The 18,089-nt window shown below is 45.5% G+C and overlaps 1 protein-coding gene across 1 annotated transcript in view; it reads right to left on the reverse strand.

Annotated features, from left to right (window-relative positions):
- Positions 1-2,643: 2,643 nt before the first annotated feature.
- Positions 2,644-18,089, reverse strand: part of pmelb (premelanosome protein b) — a 48,358-nt gene continuing 32,912 nt past the window's right edge. The window contains exons 6-11 of the mRNA XM_030118865.1: positions 12,089-12,421; positions 11,777-12,004; positions 10,597-10,728; positions 10,402-10,504; positions 2,859-3,064; positions 2,644-2,738 (exon numbers count right to left, since the gene is read on the reverse strand). Of these exons, the coding sequence (XP_029974725.1) occupies positions 2,644-2,738; positions 2,859-3,064; positions 10,402-10,504; positions 10,597-10,728; positions 11,777-12,004; positions 12,089-12,421 (1,097 nt within the window). The remainder of the gene's footprint in view (positions 2,739-2,858; positions 3,065-10,401; positions 10,505-10,596; positions 10,729-11,776; positions 12,005-12,088; positions 12,422-18,089) is intronic.

Below are 18,089 nucleotides of genomic sequence, written 5' to 3' on the forward strand. Positions count from 1 at the left end.
TCCGGAAACGCCCCCCCAGACTGTGAACCGGGCAGAGGGGGCGTATCAACGTTCCCATACCTGGGACACAGTACTGAAGAAGTCGGACTGCAGATGGCGCTGTCATCCTACTGCACCCAGTAGGAAACTGGTGCCAAAACCTGTATAAATCAGCCGACCAGACAACATCACGTGACACTTCTGAGGAAGGCTGCAGCTTGGCAGCCGAAACATTTCAAGGTAGGCAAAATAACCTCTGGCCTGTGTATATGAATCCAAACCACGTTGCATTTACTCTTTTATGTGCAGTCATAGAACTGTCAAACTGTATAATCCAAGCCCTGGTATCACTTTATAGCTCTATGAGGTTCACGTCTGTAATGTGGAAACATTGGCGATCCTGTTTATGTATAATATGGTGTTAATACTTTTTTTCTTGTACTCTTTTTACCATAGTTTTCTCTTTTAACTAATCTCTATGGACTATTCTGTATGTCCTTACTAAAGTTTTGAATTGAACTGAATTTGTTTTTTTTTTTGTTTTGTCTTGTCTTCTGTACATTTAATTATTTTGTCTTCCATCCCAAAAGTTACACTTTAATTATTTAAAAGGATCATATTTTTGGGGTAGGGAGAGGGTTTGCTCATTGTTTGTTTATCTATGTTCATTCAATTGTGTAAAAATAAAAGATATTGAAACTGATCGCCCATGACTTTGCATCTCATAAATGAAAATTATATTTAAAAAAGAACAAAAACAAAATCCGCTCACTTTTATAAATGTAGACCTTACGTAGTGCATTTGACAAGACAGAGCTGTTAACGACTCATCCCGCTTTCGATAACTGTCTCCACTCCTCTCAGTTTTTTATTGTTATTGTTTTAAAGCCATGCTTGCCATTTATTTGGCTGGTGACGGAAAGTCAGTTCATAAAAAATTGTTCTCTTACTCCATGCATTCTATACATTCATGCACTTAAAATATTAATGTTCTGATTCAATAAAAAATTGTTCTTTAGTTTGTTTACTATTGTGATCAAACCAAATCTCATTCATGAAGCTGTTATGTAAATTTATTCAGACACTTAAAAGCATTCATGTTCTGACTAAATAAAAAATGACTGTACACATTCCCTTGATCTCTTTAAAACAAAGTTGAGAGAATTCAAGACAGCATATTTTACGTGTCACTGTTTTTCTTAATTTCAATTGTAATTTATTATACTGTGCATTGTAATTTATTATGCTGTGTATTCATTGTAATTTGAAACTCTGTAACCCCCAGGACTCCCTTAAGAAAAGAGGCTTTTAAAGGAATACTCCACCCAAAAAACGATTTGGCCTCATTTTCTACTCACCCTCATGCTGAGAAACACTCTGGAGCACTTTTTTGACGTTTCAAATGCAGTTGGAGATGTTTGGGGATTTTCGTTGTCAACAAACAGGGACCGACAGAGCCCGACAGAAAAAATGGTCCATAAAATCCACAAAACGTTCCCATTTTCCTTCATACTGCTCGTCCGCTGTAATCCAAGTGTCCTGAGCGCGTAACGTCCATAATTAATTCTTAACGAGGTCATTTAGTACATTTTAAGAGCCCAAACAGGGCACTCTCACACAGCTCCATTGCATGTCTGCACGCGCACCCCGAACTACGGAAGCCGCGGCAGACCAAGCCAGACGCTTGCGCGCTTTCAGCGACTACTTTTCTAAATTGCAAGCGTAGAAGAAGTTCCGCTGTATATATTCTGCTGTGAGTAACCGAGCTGTGGACAATCAAAAAAGTGACTGGCTACTGTTTTAAAGCTTTGAATTCGGTGTCCTGCTGAAAGCGCGCAAGCGTCTGGCTTGGTCTGCCGCGGCTTCCGTAGTTCAGGGTGCGCACGCAGACATGCAATGGAGCTGTGTGAGAGCGCCCTGTTTGGGCTCTTAAAATGTACTAAATGACCTCGTTAAGAATTAATTATGGACGTTACGCACTCAGGACACTTGGATTACAGCGGATGAGCAGTATGAAGGAAAATGGGAACGTTTTGTGGATTTTATGGACCATTTTTTCTGTCGGGCTCTGTCGGTCCCTGTTTGTTGACAACGAAAATCCCCAAACATCTCCAACTGCATTTGAAACGTCAAAAAAGTGCTCCAGAGTGTTTCTCAGCATGAGGGTGAGTAGAAAATGAGGCCAAATCGTTTTTTGGGTGGAGTATTCCTTTAATCTCAATGGGACTTATCTAGCTAAATAAAGGTTAAATAAATAGTAAATAGCTCATTTACTAATGTGACCAAAAATATTCAAATCTTAGTTCTGAGGCTGTTGTGTGAATAAATAATCATTTATCTAACTTTAAAAAATTCATGTTCTGAACTAAAATTTAAAAAAAACTTGTACATTGTATCACTGAGACTGCTCTGTAAATAGTTTTCAATTAAACAATAAATTTAACAACTTCTGAAAAATCCATATTAATTTCAGACTTAAAATAGTGTACCAACTTCTGCCCCACCCCATTTCCTGTTAAACCACGCCCACTTCCCATTTAGGCCACGCCCCCACCCAAGTAAAGATACGGATACAGATAATTTGAATGGGTAAAGAGATACAGATACAGATAGTGGTGTGCTCGCTCATCCCTAGTATTAACAAACGTCTCCAAGTTAGCATTCTTACTTGTAAGAGTATGCCACCATTCCTAATGCCAGAATGAGCACCAGGACACCCAACAGCATGGCAATGAATCCAGAAGAGAGCATACCAGGGCCTGAAACAAGGATCACAATGTTAATAACCAGGACCAAGGACAAATGTGTTGTTTACAACTTTGTTGACCAAACCCATTTACAGGCTGGTGTTTGATGTGTTGATGTGAGAGGCTGCTTACTGATGTCAACGTTGACTTTGGCGCTGGTCACAGCCAAGCTTACATCATTGGCCATGGAAACATTAATGCAGTAGACACCGGAGTCATTGAAGAAGTGACGCAACACTAACTGGCACTCCTTGGAGGGCTCCACCATGTTGCACACTGTGTGAATCGGCCTTAAGCAGTCTGTGTCCAGAATCACGCTGCACACCTCCTTTGGAAGGCTTTAAAAGCAAGAGTAGAAAGTCAAAATCTTTAATAGACATTAACCTGTGGCAGTTCATTTTGTGGCTTTAATCAGTTCAAACATACTTTTCATGATGTCATGTCAATTTTATTTGTATAGCACATTTACAGACGGCTTAGCCACGCCAAAGTGCTTCATAGTGCAATCAGTAAAAATAATCATAAGAGGTGCATAAAAGTCAAAATTAATAAAAACAATCAACAAAACACATCTTGATCACAACACAAGGACAAACTAGAAGCAAACTAAGACCTAGCTGAAGGCCAGAGAGAAGAGGTACCATCTTCAACTGGGATTTAAAAATCTAAACAGACTCAGCTGCTGGGATGTGGGGGGGAAGGGAGTTCCAGAGTCTAGGGGCCGCCACAGATAAGGCTTTGTCCCCCCTGGTATTCAACCTAGACCTGGGAACAGCAAGAAGGCATTGGTCAGCCGACCGCAACGCTCTGGACAGGGTGAAGGGGTGGAGAAGATCAGCCAGGTAAGGTGGGGCAAGGTGGTGCAGAGATTTTAAAACTGTTTGGAGGATTTTAAAATCAATGCGGTAGCTAATGGGGAGCCAGTGAAGGGAAGCAAGAACCGGGGTGATATGGGCGTGTTTTTTGTTGCAGGTGAGGAGTCGAGCGGTCGAGTTCTGGACAAGCTGCAGGCAGTGGAGTTGGGTTTTTTCAATACTGGTGTATGAACTATTGCAGTAATCAAGGTTCCGAACAGCTGGCTTGGAATTCACGGCAAGAGGACCCAGGGTGTTGGTGTAAAGAGCTGGAGGGGTTTTGCCAGACACAATGATCTCTGTCTTCTCCTCGTTGAAGTTGAGGAAGTTAGCTGTTATCCAAGCCTTAAGGCTCTAATTTGACGGCGCAACTTGGCGATGATCAGCGGCGGAGGCAGCGCATTCCTATTTTCGACAGGCACAGAAGAGAGTTTCTGACTTGTCTGCTGCACTTGCGCTGAGATGGGCGTGGCCGCGCACCAGGGGGAGGGCTCGACAGAATCAGCTGGGTGCAGTGAGAGTTTAGTGCAGAAGGTGTGAGCAGGCTGGGGAGCGGAGGATCTGATGATAATTTGTCTGAGAAAACCTCAGAGTATGGGTTCAGCTTGTCAGTGTCATGAAAGATACACAAAATCACTCATGAAGCACATAATTGTTTTAATTATCTTCTTTAACACTAGAACATCCAAGACGGTCTGACAGACCGTTTGGATTTTTAGAATTCAAATAAATCTGTTAAAAATAATTCACCTGTCATCTGATTCTTTGACTTTTCCTAAATACAGGACTGTCTCAGAAAATTAGAATATTGTGATAAAGTTCTTTTTTTTCTGAAATGCAAGTAAAAAAAATTATAACAGCAAAAAACCCAAACATTTGAAAATGTCCATTAATGCACTCAGTACTTGGTTGGGAATCCTTTTGCACGAATTGCTGCATCAATGCGGCGTGGCATGGAGGCAGTCAGCCTGTGGCATTGCTGAGGTGTTATGGATGCCCAGGATTCTTCAATAGCGGCCTTTAGCTCATTTGCATTGTTGGGTCTGGTGTCTTTCAGCTTCTTCTTGACAATACCCCACAAATTCTCAATGGGGTTCAGGTCAGGGGAATTGGCAGGCCAATCGAGGACAGTAATGCCATGGTCGGTACACAGTTACTGGTGGTTTTGGCACTGTGGGCAGGTGCCAGATCATGCTGGAAAATGAAATCATCATCTCCATAGAGCTTTTCAGCAGAAGGAAGCATGTGTGCTCTAAAATCTCTTGGTACACAGCTGCATTTGCTCTGGACTTGATGAGACACAGTGGACCAACACCAGCAGCTGACATGGCTCCAAACCATCGCTGACTGTGGGAACTTCACACTGGATTTCAAGCAACTTGGATTTTGCTCCTCTCCAGCCTTTCTGCAGACTCTGGCGCCTTGACTTCCAAATGAAATACAAAACTTGCTTTCGTCTGAAAAGAGGACTTTGGACCACTCTTCAACTGTCCAGTGCTTCTTTTCCACAGCCCAGGTCAGACGCTTTTTCCGTTGTCTTGAGTTCAGAAGTGGCTTGACCATGGGAATACGGCTATTATAGCACATTTCCCAGACACGTCTGTGAACAGTGGCTATTGATACCTGGACTCCAGCTTCAGTCCACTGTCTTTGAAGCTTCCCCAAATTCTGGAAGCGGCTCTTCTTCACCATGCTGTTCAGCCTGCGGTCATCTCTCTTGGCTGTGCAGCGTTTCCTGCCACATTTCGCCCTTCCAACAGACTTTTTGTTAATGTGCTTTGAAACTGCACTCTGTGAACAGCCTGCTCTTTGAGAAATTTATTTTTGTGTCTTACCCTCCTGATGGAGGGTGTCAATGACGGTCCTCTGGACAGCAGTCAGAGCAGCAGTCTTCCCCATACTTGTGATTTAGTTCACTGAACCAAGCTGAGTGTTTTTCAAGGCTCAGGAAACACTTGCAGGTGTTTCGAGTTATTTAGACGATTCAAGTGATTAGTTAAATAGCCTACTAGTATACTTTTTCATGATATTCTAATATTTTGAGATAGGATTTTGGAGTTTTCTTAAGCTGTAAGCCATAATCAGCAATATTAAAATAATAAAAGGCTTGAAATATTTCAGTTGATTTGTAATGAATCCAGAATGTATGATATTTTTGTTTTTTTAATTGCATTTCAGAAAATAAAGAACTTTATCACAATATTCTAATTTTCTGAGACAGTCCTGTATGTGTCTTGTATTTTTTTCTGAAGCAAATAAGGTCCTAACAATGACACACATAATATTACAAAGCATTTATACCTCCAAAAGCCATCAGCGTCTCACAGACCGCTGATAAAAAAGACGCACTTCACGGGGCTTTGTTTTTTTTTCTCTGCTATTGATTTGTTTTGGTTCATGCGCGCATCTGAACAGGGAGCTAGCTCTGACAGCAGACAATCAGACAGACGGCCAAAAATATCAACCAAATCCCAAAAGAAAGACAATAAAAACAGGCATAAATAAGAGATATAAGGTGGAAGAAGCTTTAGCAAAGATACAGGGGGTAAGTGAGGGGGAATCGGATGGTGGAGACGTGTCGGACAAAAGCGATCTTGACTGGAGTGAAGAGGATAAACGTTCTGAATCAGAGTCAGAACAGCCTCGGGCCAAACAGCGAAACAAATGTAATCCTGCTGCCCCAAAAATACCCAACCGACCTCCAGCTGCTGTCCAGTCCAGTGCAGAACCTGCAGTGGCGCATGGAAGCGCTCACACGTCACCTCCAGGTATAGAGAATTACTGTAGGCTGCTGTCAGTTTACGACTAAATAATAATAACATAAAATGGTGTAAAAAATAAAAAAATAAACTAACGCAATAAATCTCAACACAACAGTGAAAACGGTATTGACAGCAGGGGCACTGGCCCAGCGTCTCCAGGTGCCAATTACAGATTCAGGTAAAATATTATGTCCTCCATCAAAGTACAGCAAACCATGTATTTTTCATTTACAAAAATTAATTTTAGAACGAACATATTTTCTAAATAAATACCTTTTTCCTGTGGAGCCTGCAGTCCCAGAATCAAATGAGCAGGGTGAGGACGGACTGTGTGGGGGGGTGTCCGTCCTGATGCACAGCCAGGGAGACTTATTTTACTCATTTTAATATGTTCTTGATTATTATTGACGGTTAATAATACAACTATTTTGTGTGTGTTGGCGTGTGTGTGCATGTTTATCAGGGAAACGAGTGTGCGGAGTGTGAGTGAGAGGTACGCTGCGCAAATGCACACTGTAAAAAGTTCAATGAATTTTAAAACCTGATTTGAGGCATTAATAAAGCAGATATGAGGCATTAAAAGTTTTGCTGAACCTCTTGACTTAATATTTAGTTTCGTTATCTTAATTTCTAATACATTAGATTACAGAAAAGCAACCTGTTGGTGTGCTCCTGTGCAAAAACACTGCATATGTATGATGGTCTGGCTGACCATAGCGGCCTTTGGAGGGGGTGTAAGAATGCTGGCAACACGTGAAGCAGAGCGGAGGACGGAGCAGATAGCAGATGTTGCCACCATTCTTTCATAATTGATCATTCTTTGTCTGGGATGGCCGGAATGCCATGTGTGTGATAGGAATTATAGGGAATCATTTCAGAGGACATTGATCTGGATGACAGCAGAACCAGCAGTCCTAAACTCACCCAGCTCCACTGTGCAGCGATAGGCACGCAGACAGCTGTAATTCTTTGTGCTTTCCCAAATGTATCTTTAAGAGTTACGATGCACACAAATAAAAACAGATTTTCCCTTTCCCTACAAAGTCTTTATGTAGCCTCTGAATGCAGGGTGTCTGCATTTTAATTTCATTTGTCTGGCTCCCCAAGTTCTTCAAGAGATTATTTATTTCAAAATACAGTCATATACATTGTTGCTCCACTATGGTTTAGTATTGAGGCCAGGAAATAAAATGTATTTCATCATGTTAATGAAACAGTGTCCTTTGCTGCAGTGCATTTCAAAAAAAAGGAGAGGTGTTCATTTGATTGGTCAAATTACGCTCAGCTGGGTTAAGCCCACTTTCTCGCCTCCCTCTTGCGCCACCTGCACCGGTGGGCAGGATGGAGGCGTGACTGCGCCTGGTTCACGAAATTAGGACAATTTTCTGGACACGCCCCATTGACTTTATCCGCCGACGGCGCACTCTGCGCTCCGCTGACAGCGGGCGGACTCGGCGGAGTCTACCAAGTTAGAGCCCATAATGTCCAGCATGCAGTGTTGCAGAGGCTGGAGAGCAGCAGGGTTGTCGGCCTTAAAGGAGAGGTACAGCTGGACATTGTCTACATAGCAATGAAAGAAGATATTGTATTTTTTTAATCTCTTAAGGGCAGTATGTACAGGAGAAATAAAATGGGACCTAGGATGCAGCCCTGAGGCACACCACAGGAGAGGGGGGCTGCAGAAGAGGTGAAGTCTCCCAGCTGAACAGAGAAGCTCCTGTCAGTCAGGTAGGAACAGGAAAACTCCAGGACTATACCTTTGATGCCCAGGTGTTCGAGGGGGGACAGCAGGACCCTGTGGTCCACTGTGTCGAAAGCGGAAGTGAGGTCTAGGAGCACCAGGACCACAGGGCTCCCTGAGTCCACAGCTAGGAGCATGTCGTTCAGGACTCTCAGGAGGGCAGTCTCTGTGCTGTGGCCAGATCTGAATCCAGACTTGAATTTTTCAGAGGTTGTTATTTCTTAAAAAAATAGTTGCAGCTGGGTGTAAACTTCATGCTCAAGAACTTTGAAGAGGAAGGGCAGTTTGGAGATGGGCCTAAGAGCTGGGCCTGGAGATGGGGGGGGTTGAGAAGGGGAGGAGAAGGGGGCAGTAGAGGGCCTGAGTGCAGCTATCTTGCTGATAAAGAATTGTTGAAAGCTATCACAGAGGGCAGGGGAGGGCATAACAGGGGGATCATTGCGGGGGTTGATGAGGGAGTTCAGCATGTGAAAAAAAACCTGGGGTTTGTGACAGTTTGAAGTAACCAGAGTAGAGATGTGCTGTGACTTGGCATATTTTACAGCTGGATGGTAGTCTGTCAGGGAACTGCAGATCATTTGAAGGGAAATGTGGAGGCGGTCATTCTTCCATTTGCGCTCAGCGCACCTACAGTTGTGCCTGAGGGCATGTGTGGTGGCAATTAGTCTGAGTTTTGGAGCGCTTGGACTTGAGGGGGGCAATTGAGTCCAGAATTATTGTGCAAGCTGAAGAAAACATTTTCACTCCCTTGCACATAGTGAGATTGTTTTGATTATATGTGCAAAATAATAATAATAATAAAAGATAAAGAAAAACACGCAGAGAAGCTCATCAGCAGGTGTTCCAACCATAGGGTCTGGAGGCAGCGTACACACCAGGGAGACACTGAAGGTGGCAGAAAATTGCTCAGCAGTAGTTGGGTTAAGAGAGCGTGAGACCTGTTTAGGGGCCTTATAGGAACTACCTGTGCATTGTATTGACACAGAAAACAGAATTGGGGAGTGGTCAGAGGAAGCTGTGGGACAGATTTCATTAACAGAGATGGAAACACCATGGGCTAGGACAAGATCAAGAGTGTGACCTTTTTCATGGGTGGGGCCATCGGCAGCTTGAACAAGACCGAATGAGTTAAAGCTATAGTGCCTAACTTTAAATATACTATGAATGTCCGTTTTAGCTAAGCCACTACTAGTGGAGATGACTAAATGCAGATTAAGCCGATTGACTCCTTCAACATGTTGCAGGATTTTTCAATATATATAATTCTTGCTTTCCTTGTCAACCTGTGACATTCCCGTGCTGGCGCACAGGAAATTACGCATTTTACGTCACAACAAGAAAGGAGGGGGAGGACGGGAGGGTCTCAAAGCAACAGGCCTAGCTCAGGCAGAATGAGGAAGCGGCATGTCAGATAATCCAAAGAAACGGCCGAGAAAGAGTCCTGAAGTGGATCCTACCACACCAAAAAAAACCTTGGACAGTCGGCAGAAGGACTGCTGGCGAAGAAGGAAAGTTACCAACTGAGAAGGCAAGGAGGATTTGTATTGGCATGGCTTTTCCTCGGTGGAGAGCACTGAAAGCAGAAATCGGGCTGAGGACAGACACAGATGTGGCCTTGCTGCTGTTGGATAGCTGTCCTTATTCACACAGAATAAAAACTGTTTTCAACGGTGATTCGCACTGTGGAAACGTGAATCACCGTGGCAGCAGTTGGGGGAGAGGGGGAGGGGGGGACACCGGGGACACCGGGGACACCGGGGCGTACGTCATGTGGAAGCGCCGGCTTTATTAAGAATGCAGAATGCCGCTAGAGGGCGACCGAAGTTACGCACTATAGCTTTAGGTAAGTTCAAAAAAATCCCGTGACAGAGGCTGTGAGACACAACAAACATGGATATTAAAATCACCACAAATTATACAATTTTCATATTTGACCACAAACCCAGGCAGAAAACCATCAAAGTCAAAGATGAAGTCCTTATTGAATTTGTGTTGGGCGGTAGACCACTGCTCACAGAGGAAGAGGTGGGGACAAATTTAGTTAAAAAAGTTGCAGTTCGAAGCTAGCAAAGCCATTGTGAGGGATCTGCCGACAGTCAAAGGACGACTTGAAGATGGAGGCAATGTATCATATTTACGCACACCCATGTTAATAGCTGGTGTACAAAATGCTTGCATACCATTGCAATAAACATGAGACTAAGTGTCTTGATCACTGGACAGAGTGGCCTGAAGGACCAAACTGCAGTACTGAGGTGGGAAGACCACCTGCTAGACCAATTATGCCACCCATTGAAGATGTCGTGGAGATACATTACCTTCCCTGGCAGGTAACAGTGATATCCAAGATATTTTTGTCCCTTCCAGGCGCTGCTATCACAGTGTTGTCCATTTGAACTATTTCTACTTTTTCAATGCCCTCTGAAAAGAAAATAGTTAAAAGAAAAACATTACTGACACTCATTGCATCATCTGATAATTGTGTAGATGTAACATCACAGTTAAACACTCACCAAATACTTCAATGCCAGTGCAGAAGGAGCCATATCTATAAATCACACAATCATCACCGGTGGGCTGATCATCTGCATCTCTCTTTGCTACAACTGCAATTCGGCCTGTCAGAGTCACAGTTTGCTTTGCATCTACTGAGAAGAAACAGACAAGTGTCAAACTGCCAGTACACAACAGCAGTGTTAAGTACTGTTGAATGTTGAACAACATGAGGGTTTCTCAGTTTGGGCATGTCTTTGGGAGCTTACATTTTCTTCTGTCAAGGACAAAAAAATGTAAAAGAAATCAAAGGACATCTTTGGTATGCATGTTGGTCAGCCTGAATTGACCAAAGGTGTTTGTCAGTAGCCCCATTTATAAGGGTATCTCCGTATAATTGGATTGTGAGGTCAAATCATGTTATAACAGCAGATTATTTGTTCTGCATATGCGCTCTCCAGTGCATAAAGTCACGAAAGTCAAACAAATAGAACAACTGGCTGGTAGTTGAGAAAAAAATCTTTAGCAGAAACCCTTAAACAGCAAACACATGTTGAGAAGTGAGATGGATGCAGAATGTTCCACAGTGAGTTGTTCAAGCATCTCCTTGACAGACTGCCAACAGGGCACTTACAACCAGGCAGCACAATATGCAACTGGGCGTCACAGTCTGTGATGGCTTGCTACTGAGCACCACAGCCAGTGGCAGTTCTCTATGGGTGTAACAGCCTCTGAAGGCTCGTTATATGGCAACGATGGCAACCCACGACTGGGCGGTGTGTAACAGAGCTGTTTGAATGCCTATTTGAGCAGATATCCAGCAGGTAAAAACACATTGGGGATTGCTTTATGTAGCATCCATGTAATAGCATCCTGCCCATTCCCAATCCCATCAGATCTTGGCAGCTAAGCAAGGCAGGGCCTGGTCTAGAAAATTTCTACAATTTTATTTAGCAGACACTTTTGTCCAAATTGTCCATGAATTTGTTTTGCAAGTTTATGTAAATCACTGATGGAAGAAGGTGTATATAAAATCTCATCTAGGGTGCTACATTGGATTGGCTCTGAGTGGGAAACTTTGTTAACTTCCCTTGCTTGTTTTAATACAGAGACACTGCACTGTTATTCTAGTATCTTCTATTCAGTCACACAGTTGATTTTTGAAAAAATTCCAAGCATAAATGTGTAAAACAAGTTTACCTGCCCCCAACCTGCTGCGTGTCTCAGGGTCATCTGGCAGCTGGTTGGTGGGGGATTGAGTCTCTGCCACTGTGAGTGTTTCCTGGGCAAGTTGGGTGTTGGAGGCAGAGGAAGCCTCATCTTCAGTGTTGTCTTCCTCTGTGTCTGAGGACATCTTGTTCACATTCAGAGGGACTGACTTGGTGGAAGTCAGCAGGGGAACAGCAGATGCTAAAGCCAGAGCTTTTACTGCACACATACAACACAATTACTCTTTATATAACATAGCTATGAAAGAGAGTATATTATGGTTCATATAGAATTGCTTCTTACCTGTAGTGCCCTGATCAGCAGGTGGGCCTGGGGCTTTAGTTGGGGCATTGGAGGGTGGGTCGCAGGCCTTATCTGGAATGACTGCCTGGATCACCACCTGAGGCTTGAAGGAGCCAGAGCTGATGTAGGTGTGAGTGACAGTCAGCTCTCGGGATATGAGGGCCCCACTCTCATCGCCAAAGTCCCAGTTGAAGGTGATGTCAGCATTGCTGAGGTACTCACTGGGGTCGTGCAGGGTGATGGTGAAGGCAATTGCCCTGTTCTGGATAAAACGCAAGTCTCCAGCTACAATGTCGCTGACTTGGTCAAGAGAGACGGCGAAGGGGATTTGATCTGAAAAGGTCAAAAGTCAGTCCACATGCCATACATACAATCACACAAATTCACCCATCCATCCATGCATCCCTCCATCTGTCTATATATCTATCTCTTGCTGTCTATCTTCTAGGGCAGTGGTTTTCAAAGTGTTTGGGGGCTCATTCTTCCATTCTTGAAAACCCCTGTTCTTGGAGACATTCTAGACAGATAATAAGTCAATAACAGGGTGAACACAGAGACAATCATTTTCACATCGACGTATTAGCTAATAAGATGGATGAAAGAAAAAACATTACAGTTTTTCTCTGTTGCTTTGGTGCATTTCTCACATCACTTGTTACATTTACACAACAGTTAATGCATTTTTCCAAACAATTAGTACAAACTGTGAAACTTAGTTGATAACCTGCAAAGTGTGTTGCTTGCTAAAAAATGGATAATTCACTCCTCAAAAGCAAATTTTCATGTCAATAAAAGTGTCGGTGTTATGAAAGTGAAAGGTCCTGACACCATCGTTTATGAACAATCAAATGTCACGTTTTTATGACAGTTTATTCTGGAGGTGTTTTCAGTGAAAACAGTCAGCGGTGGTGCGGGGGCCCCGGGGGGCCGGGGTCGGCGGGTGCCGGTTCATGTCCGGGCGGCCGGGGTGTCCTGGGGCGGGTGTGGCTGGGGGCCCTGGGCCCTGGTGCCTGGGGGCTCTTTCCTTCCATGAGGGTGAGGGGGTCGACCTGGCTGGGGGGGGCCGGTCGGCTCGGGCGTGCTGCTGCGGCCTGGGTCGGTGCACGCCCTGGTGTCTGGTTGCTGCCCCGGAATTCAGGGCATCGGGGTGGGTGGTTGTGGTGGTGGGGGACAGGGGGGTGGGGTGGATGGGTGGGGGGTGGCGGGGGAGGTGGGTGGGTGGTGGGGGACGGGGCGGGGTGGATGGGGGGGTAGATAGGGGGTGGTGGGCTGTGGGGGTTAGGGGGTTGGGGAAGGTGCGTGTACGTGTATGTGTGTGGGTGTGTATGTGTGAGTATGTATATATGTTTTTGTATGTGTGGGTATCTATGTAGGTGTATGTGAGTGTGTGGGTGTGTATCTGGATATGTATGTGCATGTGCGTGACTATGTATGTGTAAGTGTGTACGTGTGTGTGGGTATGTATCTGTGAGCGGGGTATGTATGTGTGTGAGGGTGTGTATCTGTAAGTATGTATGTATGTCGGTACGTGTGGATGTATATGTGTGGGCGATTGGAGTTATGTATGAGAGAGTGCGGTGTCCTGTGGAGGGTGGCCCCGGTGGGCCTGGGGGCGGTGGGCCCTGGGTCTGGGTCCTTCTACTGCCCCCTGTCTGTCCTCACCTTCACTCCTCCTGATGCATGATGGGTGTGTGCTTCTTGGGTCGGTGGCTCTCTGGCCATGGTCGCTGTCCGCCCTGGTCCTGGGGGGGGGGGATGGCGCTCCTGGCCCTGTCCTTCATCGGGGGGCTCCTGGGTGACGGGGGTGCTGCGGCATCCCCGGACCCCCCTCTCCCCCCCGCTCTCATGCACACACACGTAGGGCTTTGGGAGGCGGGCTTATCAAGTTGGGTGTGGTGGAGGGGGCCATCTAAGTGTGCACGCTTCAGTGGCTCGCCTCTCAGTCTTAATTGCACTTAGTCATCTAACACGACCAAATACATACAAACACACACGTCGGGGGGTCTTGGCGTGCTGTGTCGGGGGTGGGGCTGTTCAGGTGGATGAGACTGCTCGTTTGGCCTCACTCGCGGCACGGTGTGGTTACTGACCCTCAAATTTTAATCGCAAACAACATATACTCCATCAACACTCACGAGACGGAGGGGGGGGAGGGAGGGCAATGGGGTCTTCTGCGCCCCCGTTTCCGGATTCCTTCTGGTGGGGGGTGGGGCGGGGGGGCTGTTGTTTTCCCCACAGGCCGGGGGTTTGGAGCGGCTGTGGTTTGGGGGGCTGCTGGCTCTGGGGGGTGCATACCTGTCTGCGGCGGTGGGGTGGGGGGGGTGGGGGCGGCAGTTGTGGGTGGCGGGGGGTCCTGGATGTGGGGTTCGGTGTTCCCTTGCCTTCCGGGGGGGTCTCCCACAGGATGTGACAGTTGGATGATGCGGGAATGTGAGTGTGTTTGGGGTAGGATGGACTGTGTGTGTGTGTGTGTGTGTGTGTGTGTGTGTGTGTGTGTGTGTGTGTGTGTGTGTGTGTGCTTGTTAGCGTGTGCATGAGAGTGTGTGAGTGTGTTGGAATGTGAGTGTGAGTGTGCATTTGTTTTAGGGATGAGTGGTTGTGTGTGTGCATGTGTGTGTGTCAGTATGAGTGTTGGGTTGGGGCAGGGGGGAGTGAGGCGGGAGTAATTTGTTATGGATTTTGTTTGATGTTTTTATTGCAACAGTTGTAACTTTGCTGCCTCTTGGCCAGGACTCCCTTGAAAAAGAGGTTTTTAATCTCAATGGGATTCTCCTGGTTAAATAAAGGTTAAATAAAAAATAAATAAAATAAAAGAGGACAGGGGGTGGGAGGGGTGGGCCGGGCGGTGGACGGGGGGGTGGGTTCCGGGTGGGGGTCGTGGGGGGGGTGGGGGGGAGATGCCCTGGATCTCGGGGTGCGTGGCCGGAGCGCTGGGGGGTGTACTGGCCTGGGGTGGGTAGCCGCCCGTGTGGGCTGGTTCTCCCGGGTGGGTCATGGCCCTCCGCCTGGGTGGGGGGTTGGCTCCTGGGCTCTTGGGCCTCGGGCTCTCGGCCCTGCCCGCCCCGGGCGTCCGGCGCCCGGGGTGGACCGGCTCCTGCCGGTCGTGGCTCCGCGGGGCCCGGGCCCGGGGGCTGCCGGGGTCCCCAGCCGGGGCTTTCCTCTGCCCCGTTTCTGGACCGGAGCATGGGCGTCTGCCTGGGGGGGCGGCATGGATCCAGGCTCTGTGATGTCCGCCGGCTGTCTGGGCTCTGAGGGCCTCTCTGGCCTGCTTCTGGCCTTCTCAGAGGTCAGAGGTCATATATGCATGATCACTATCACCATCACTGTCACCATCATATTCACATGATCACGCTGATCTTTAATCACTCTTCACATACTGGGTTACCTTGTCTTCTGGTGGTGGTTAGAATAATGGTGATCTGTAGCAGACCTCTCTTGATGCACGCCCCGAGTTTACTACTAGTTACTACTAGTTACTACTAGTTACAACTAGCTATATTAAAAAAAAAAACAAAAAACAAAAAACAAAAAAAGGGTTTGTGGTGTCCTTGTATTTCCTTCCTCCCCTACACCTCCTTTTATTTTTGTGGCCTGGTCTGTTCACTAATATGGTTCCGAAAAAAAAAAATGTATGTATGGTTCTGTAATTTTCTGTGTTGGTTGTCGGCTCTGTTTTGGTGTTGTCTAGATTGGGGGTTTGGGATTGTTCTAGGTTGCGTGTGGTGCGTCGACAACACTGTTTTGTATTGTGACTTTGTACATAGGTTGTGCCCCCCCCCCCCCCCCCCCCCCCGTTCTCCCTCTCTTTATCTCTCTCTCTTTTCTGTCTCTCGCTCTCTGAGCGTCTCCGTCCCGGTCCTGTCCTCAGCCATGCCGGATGCCAGCTTTAAATAAAGGCAGCAGCAGGAGGAGACTCAGTCTCGTCCTGCTGCTAACATTAAAATCTGTTCGGATAGTAAAAGGCTACAATCATACAATATTGCACGCCCCAGCTGCCGAACAGGACAAGGGAGAAAAAAAAAAAAGTGAAAACAGTAAGATCTTGGTGATACGACCTGAAAATATTCAAGACACCACTATACTATTTACCTAGTCATTTGAAAACTACAGCAGTTATACAATATGGTATTTAGTGAGGTAACCCAGGACATAACACTGAATATATTTGTTTCTCATTCTTATTGCATATGCTCTTTGAAATATCGTATTGGCCCGAATATAAGATGATTTTTTTTCCAGAAACTATTCTCCAAAATGGGTTCGTAGTATAATCGAGGACTAGATTGTCGTTACACATCCACACCGCTAGATGGAGCCAAAGTATGGGTGACCAGAAAGCGAATGAAGTGTCACAGTCATATGAAGTCTGTGGTCACAGTGATCTGATGAAAAATGGAGGAGCGTGATCATCTGGAACGAAAGCGCTTGAACTCCAGACAACTGAGCAAACAGAGGCAAAGTATTGATGCCAACTTTAAACTGATGGTTCAACGCAGCAGATTCAACAAAAAACTGCCAAGCTGCCAAGATATTGTAGCAACTGCTGCTAGAGGCAGCCTGTTCCGGGGAGCCGCAGGGCATGCTGGGAGCTCCCCGTTCTGGACTTTTGGGACCATTTGTGGGGGTTCTTTGTTTTTCCTGGGGTTTCCTTTATTTGTGGTTATGTTTTGCCTTTATGTTTACTGTGTTGTGTGTTCATTTGTATTGCTTTTATGTTTGCTTCCTGTTGGACCGTAGGCCAGAGGGGTTGCTTGGGGAGTGACCCGGCCTACGTGCCGGTGTTATTGTTGTCTCAGTCTTGGTGTGTTAAATGTTCCCTGTGCTTAGTTGTTATAACAATAAAGCTGGGTTGAGCAACAGAGCAATCTCCGCCTCATCTTCTTGCTCTAAGTCGTCGCTCGAATGCCACAATATATTAGACTGAATTAGTTCATGCTCATGAAGTTGAATAGAACTTGCATTTGATGGTTCTAAAGTTGTTTACATCATTAATGCAGTTATTGAACCTTTGAGGAACTTATTTGTTGCTTATTCAGAGTCACAGCCTCAGATTGTGAGAAAGGGAATATAGTTTTTATTTAATACTGCAGTAAAATTTCTTGATCTTATATAACATGAAATGTTATCAATGTTGTGAGTTTTCCTAGAAGAATTGTACAATAAAAAGTTGTTTTATGAGCATACCTTACTGTCTTTAACAGATTTTTATTTTCACAAAATGATATTTGAAAAATAGGGATCGTCTTATAATCAGAGTCGTCTTATATTTGGGCCAATACGGTACTAATTAGTTGGCATCATTGTGCAAAATAAGAAATATCCCTTAACAACAGCAAACATAAACTCCATTTTGGTAGAGCTGTGCACTACTGTAAACAATATTACAGTAAATATTGGAACCTGAGCATACAACACAGAACTATAAATCATTCTTGTACATCCAGATGTTCTGTCTGGACACAGTATTTTCATCTTTTCACATTGAAAGTAATCTGTTGAATGCAGTGATTAAAGTGTCTCCTGGAGAGATGAACCCACCCTCTTTGTGACTCTGCTTAATGTATTTGAACAACTATTAATTTTTAACATGTTATGACTCAAGCAATTAAATGACAAGTGCTGAGCACAGCTACAGTGGTAGTGAACCCGGGCACCAGAGACTGGAGGCATGCACACGTGGGTACCGGTGTCAGACTAGACTGTGCTGTCAGGGGCCGACAGCCCCCACATGACTAGAATTAGGGTTTTGTGTGCTTTGAGACCGGGAAGTGCGGTGAGGTCCGCAGCCATGTAGGGGCTGACAGCACCGCCTTGCTGTTGTCACAAGCACATGCCTCTGGTCTCTGGTGACCGGGCTCACTACCAATGTAGCTGTGCTGCCACCTCACTGCCATTTGATTGACTGGCTGATTGGGCTTTTAAATGTCTTAACATTCTCTTTCCTTCTTATTGAGCTGATCTGTTTTCACCATCTGGACTAAGGATGTGAAAAATAATCGAT

This window comes from Salarias fasciatus, chromosome 20 (assembly GCF_902148845.1).
Source record: "Salarias fasciatus chromosome 20, fSalaFa1.1, whole genome shotgun sequence".
NCBI lineage: Eukaryota > Metazoa > Chordata > Actinopteri > Blenniiformes > Blenniidae > Salarias > Salarias fasciatus.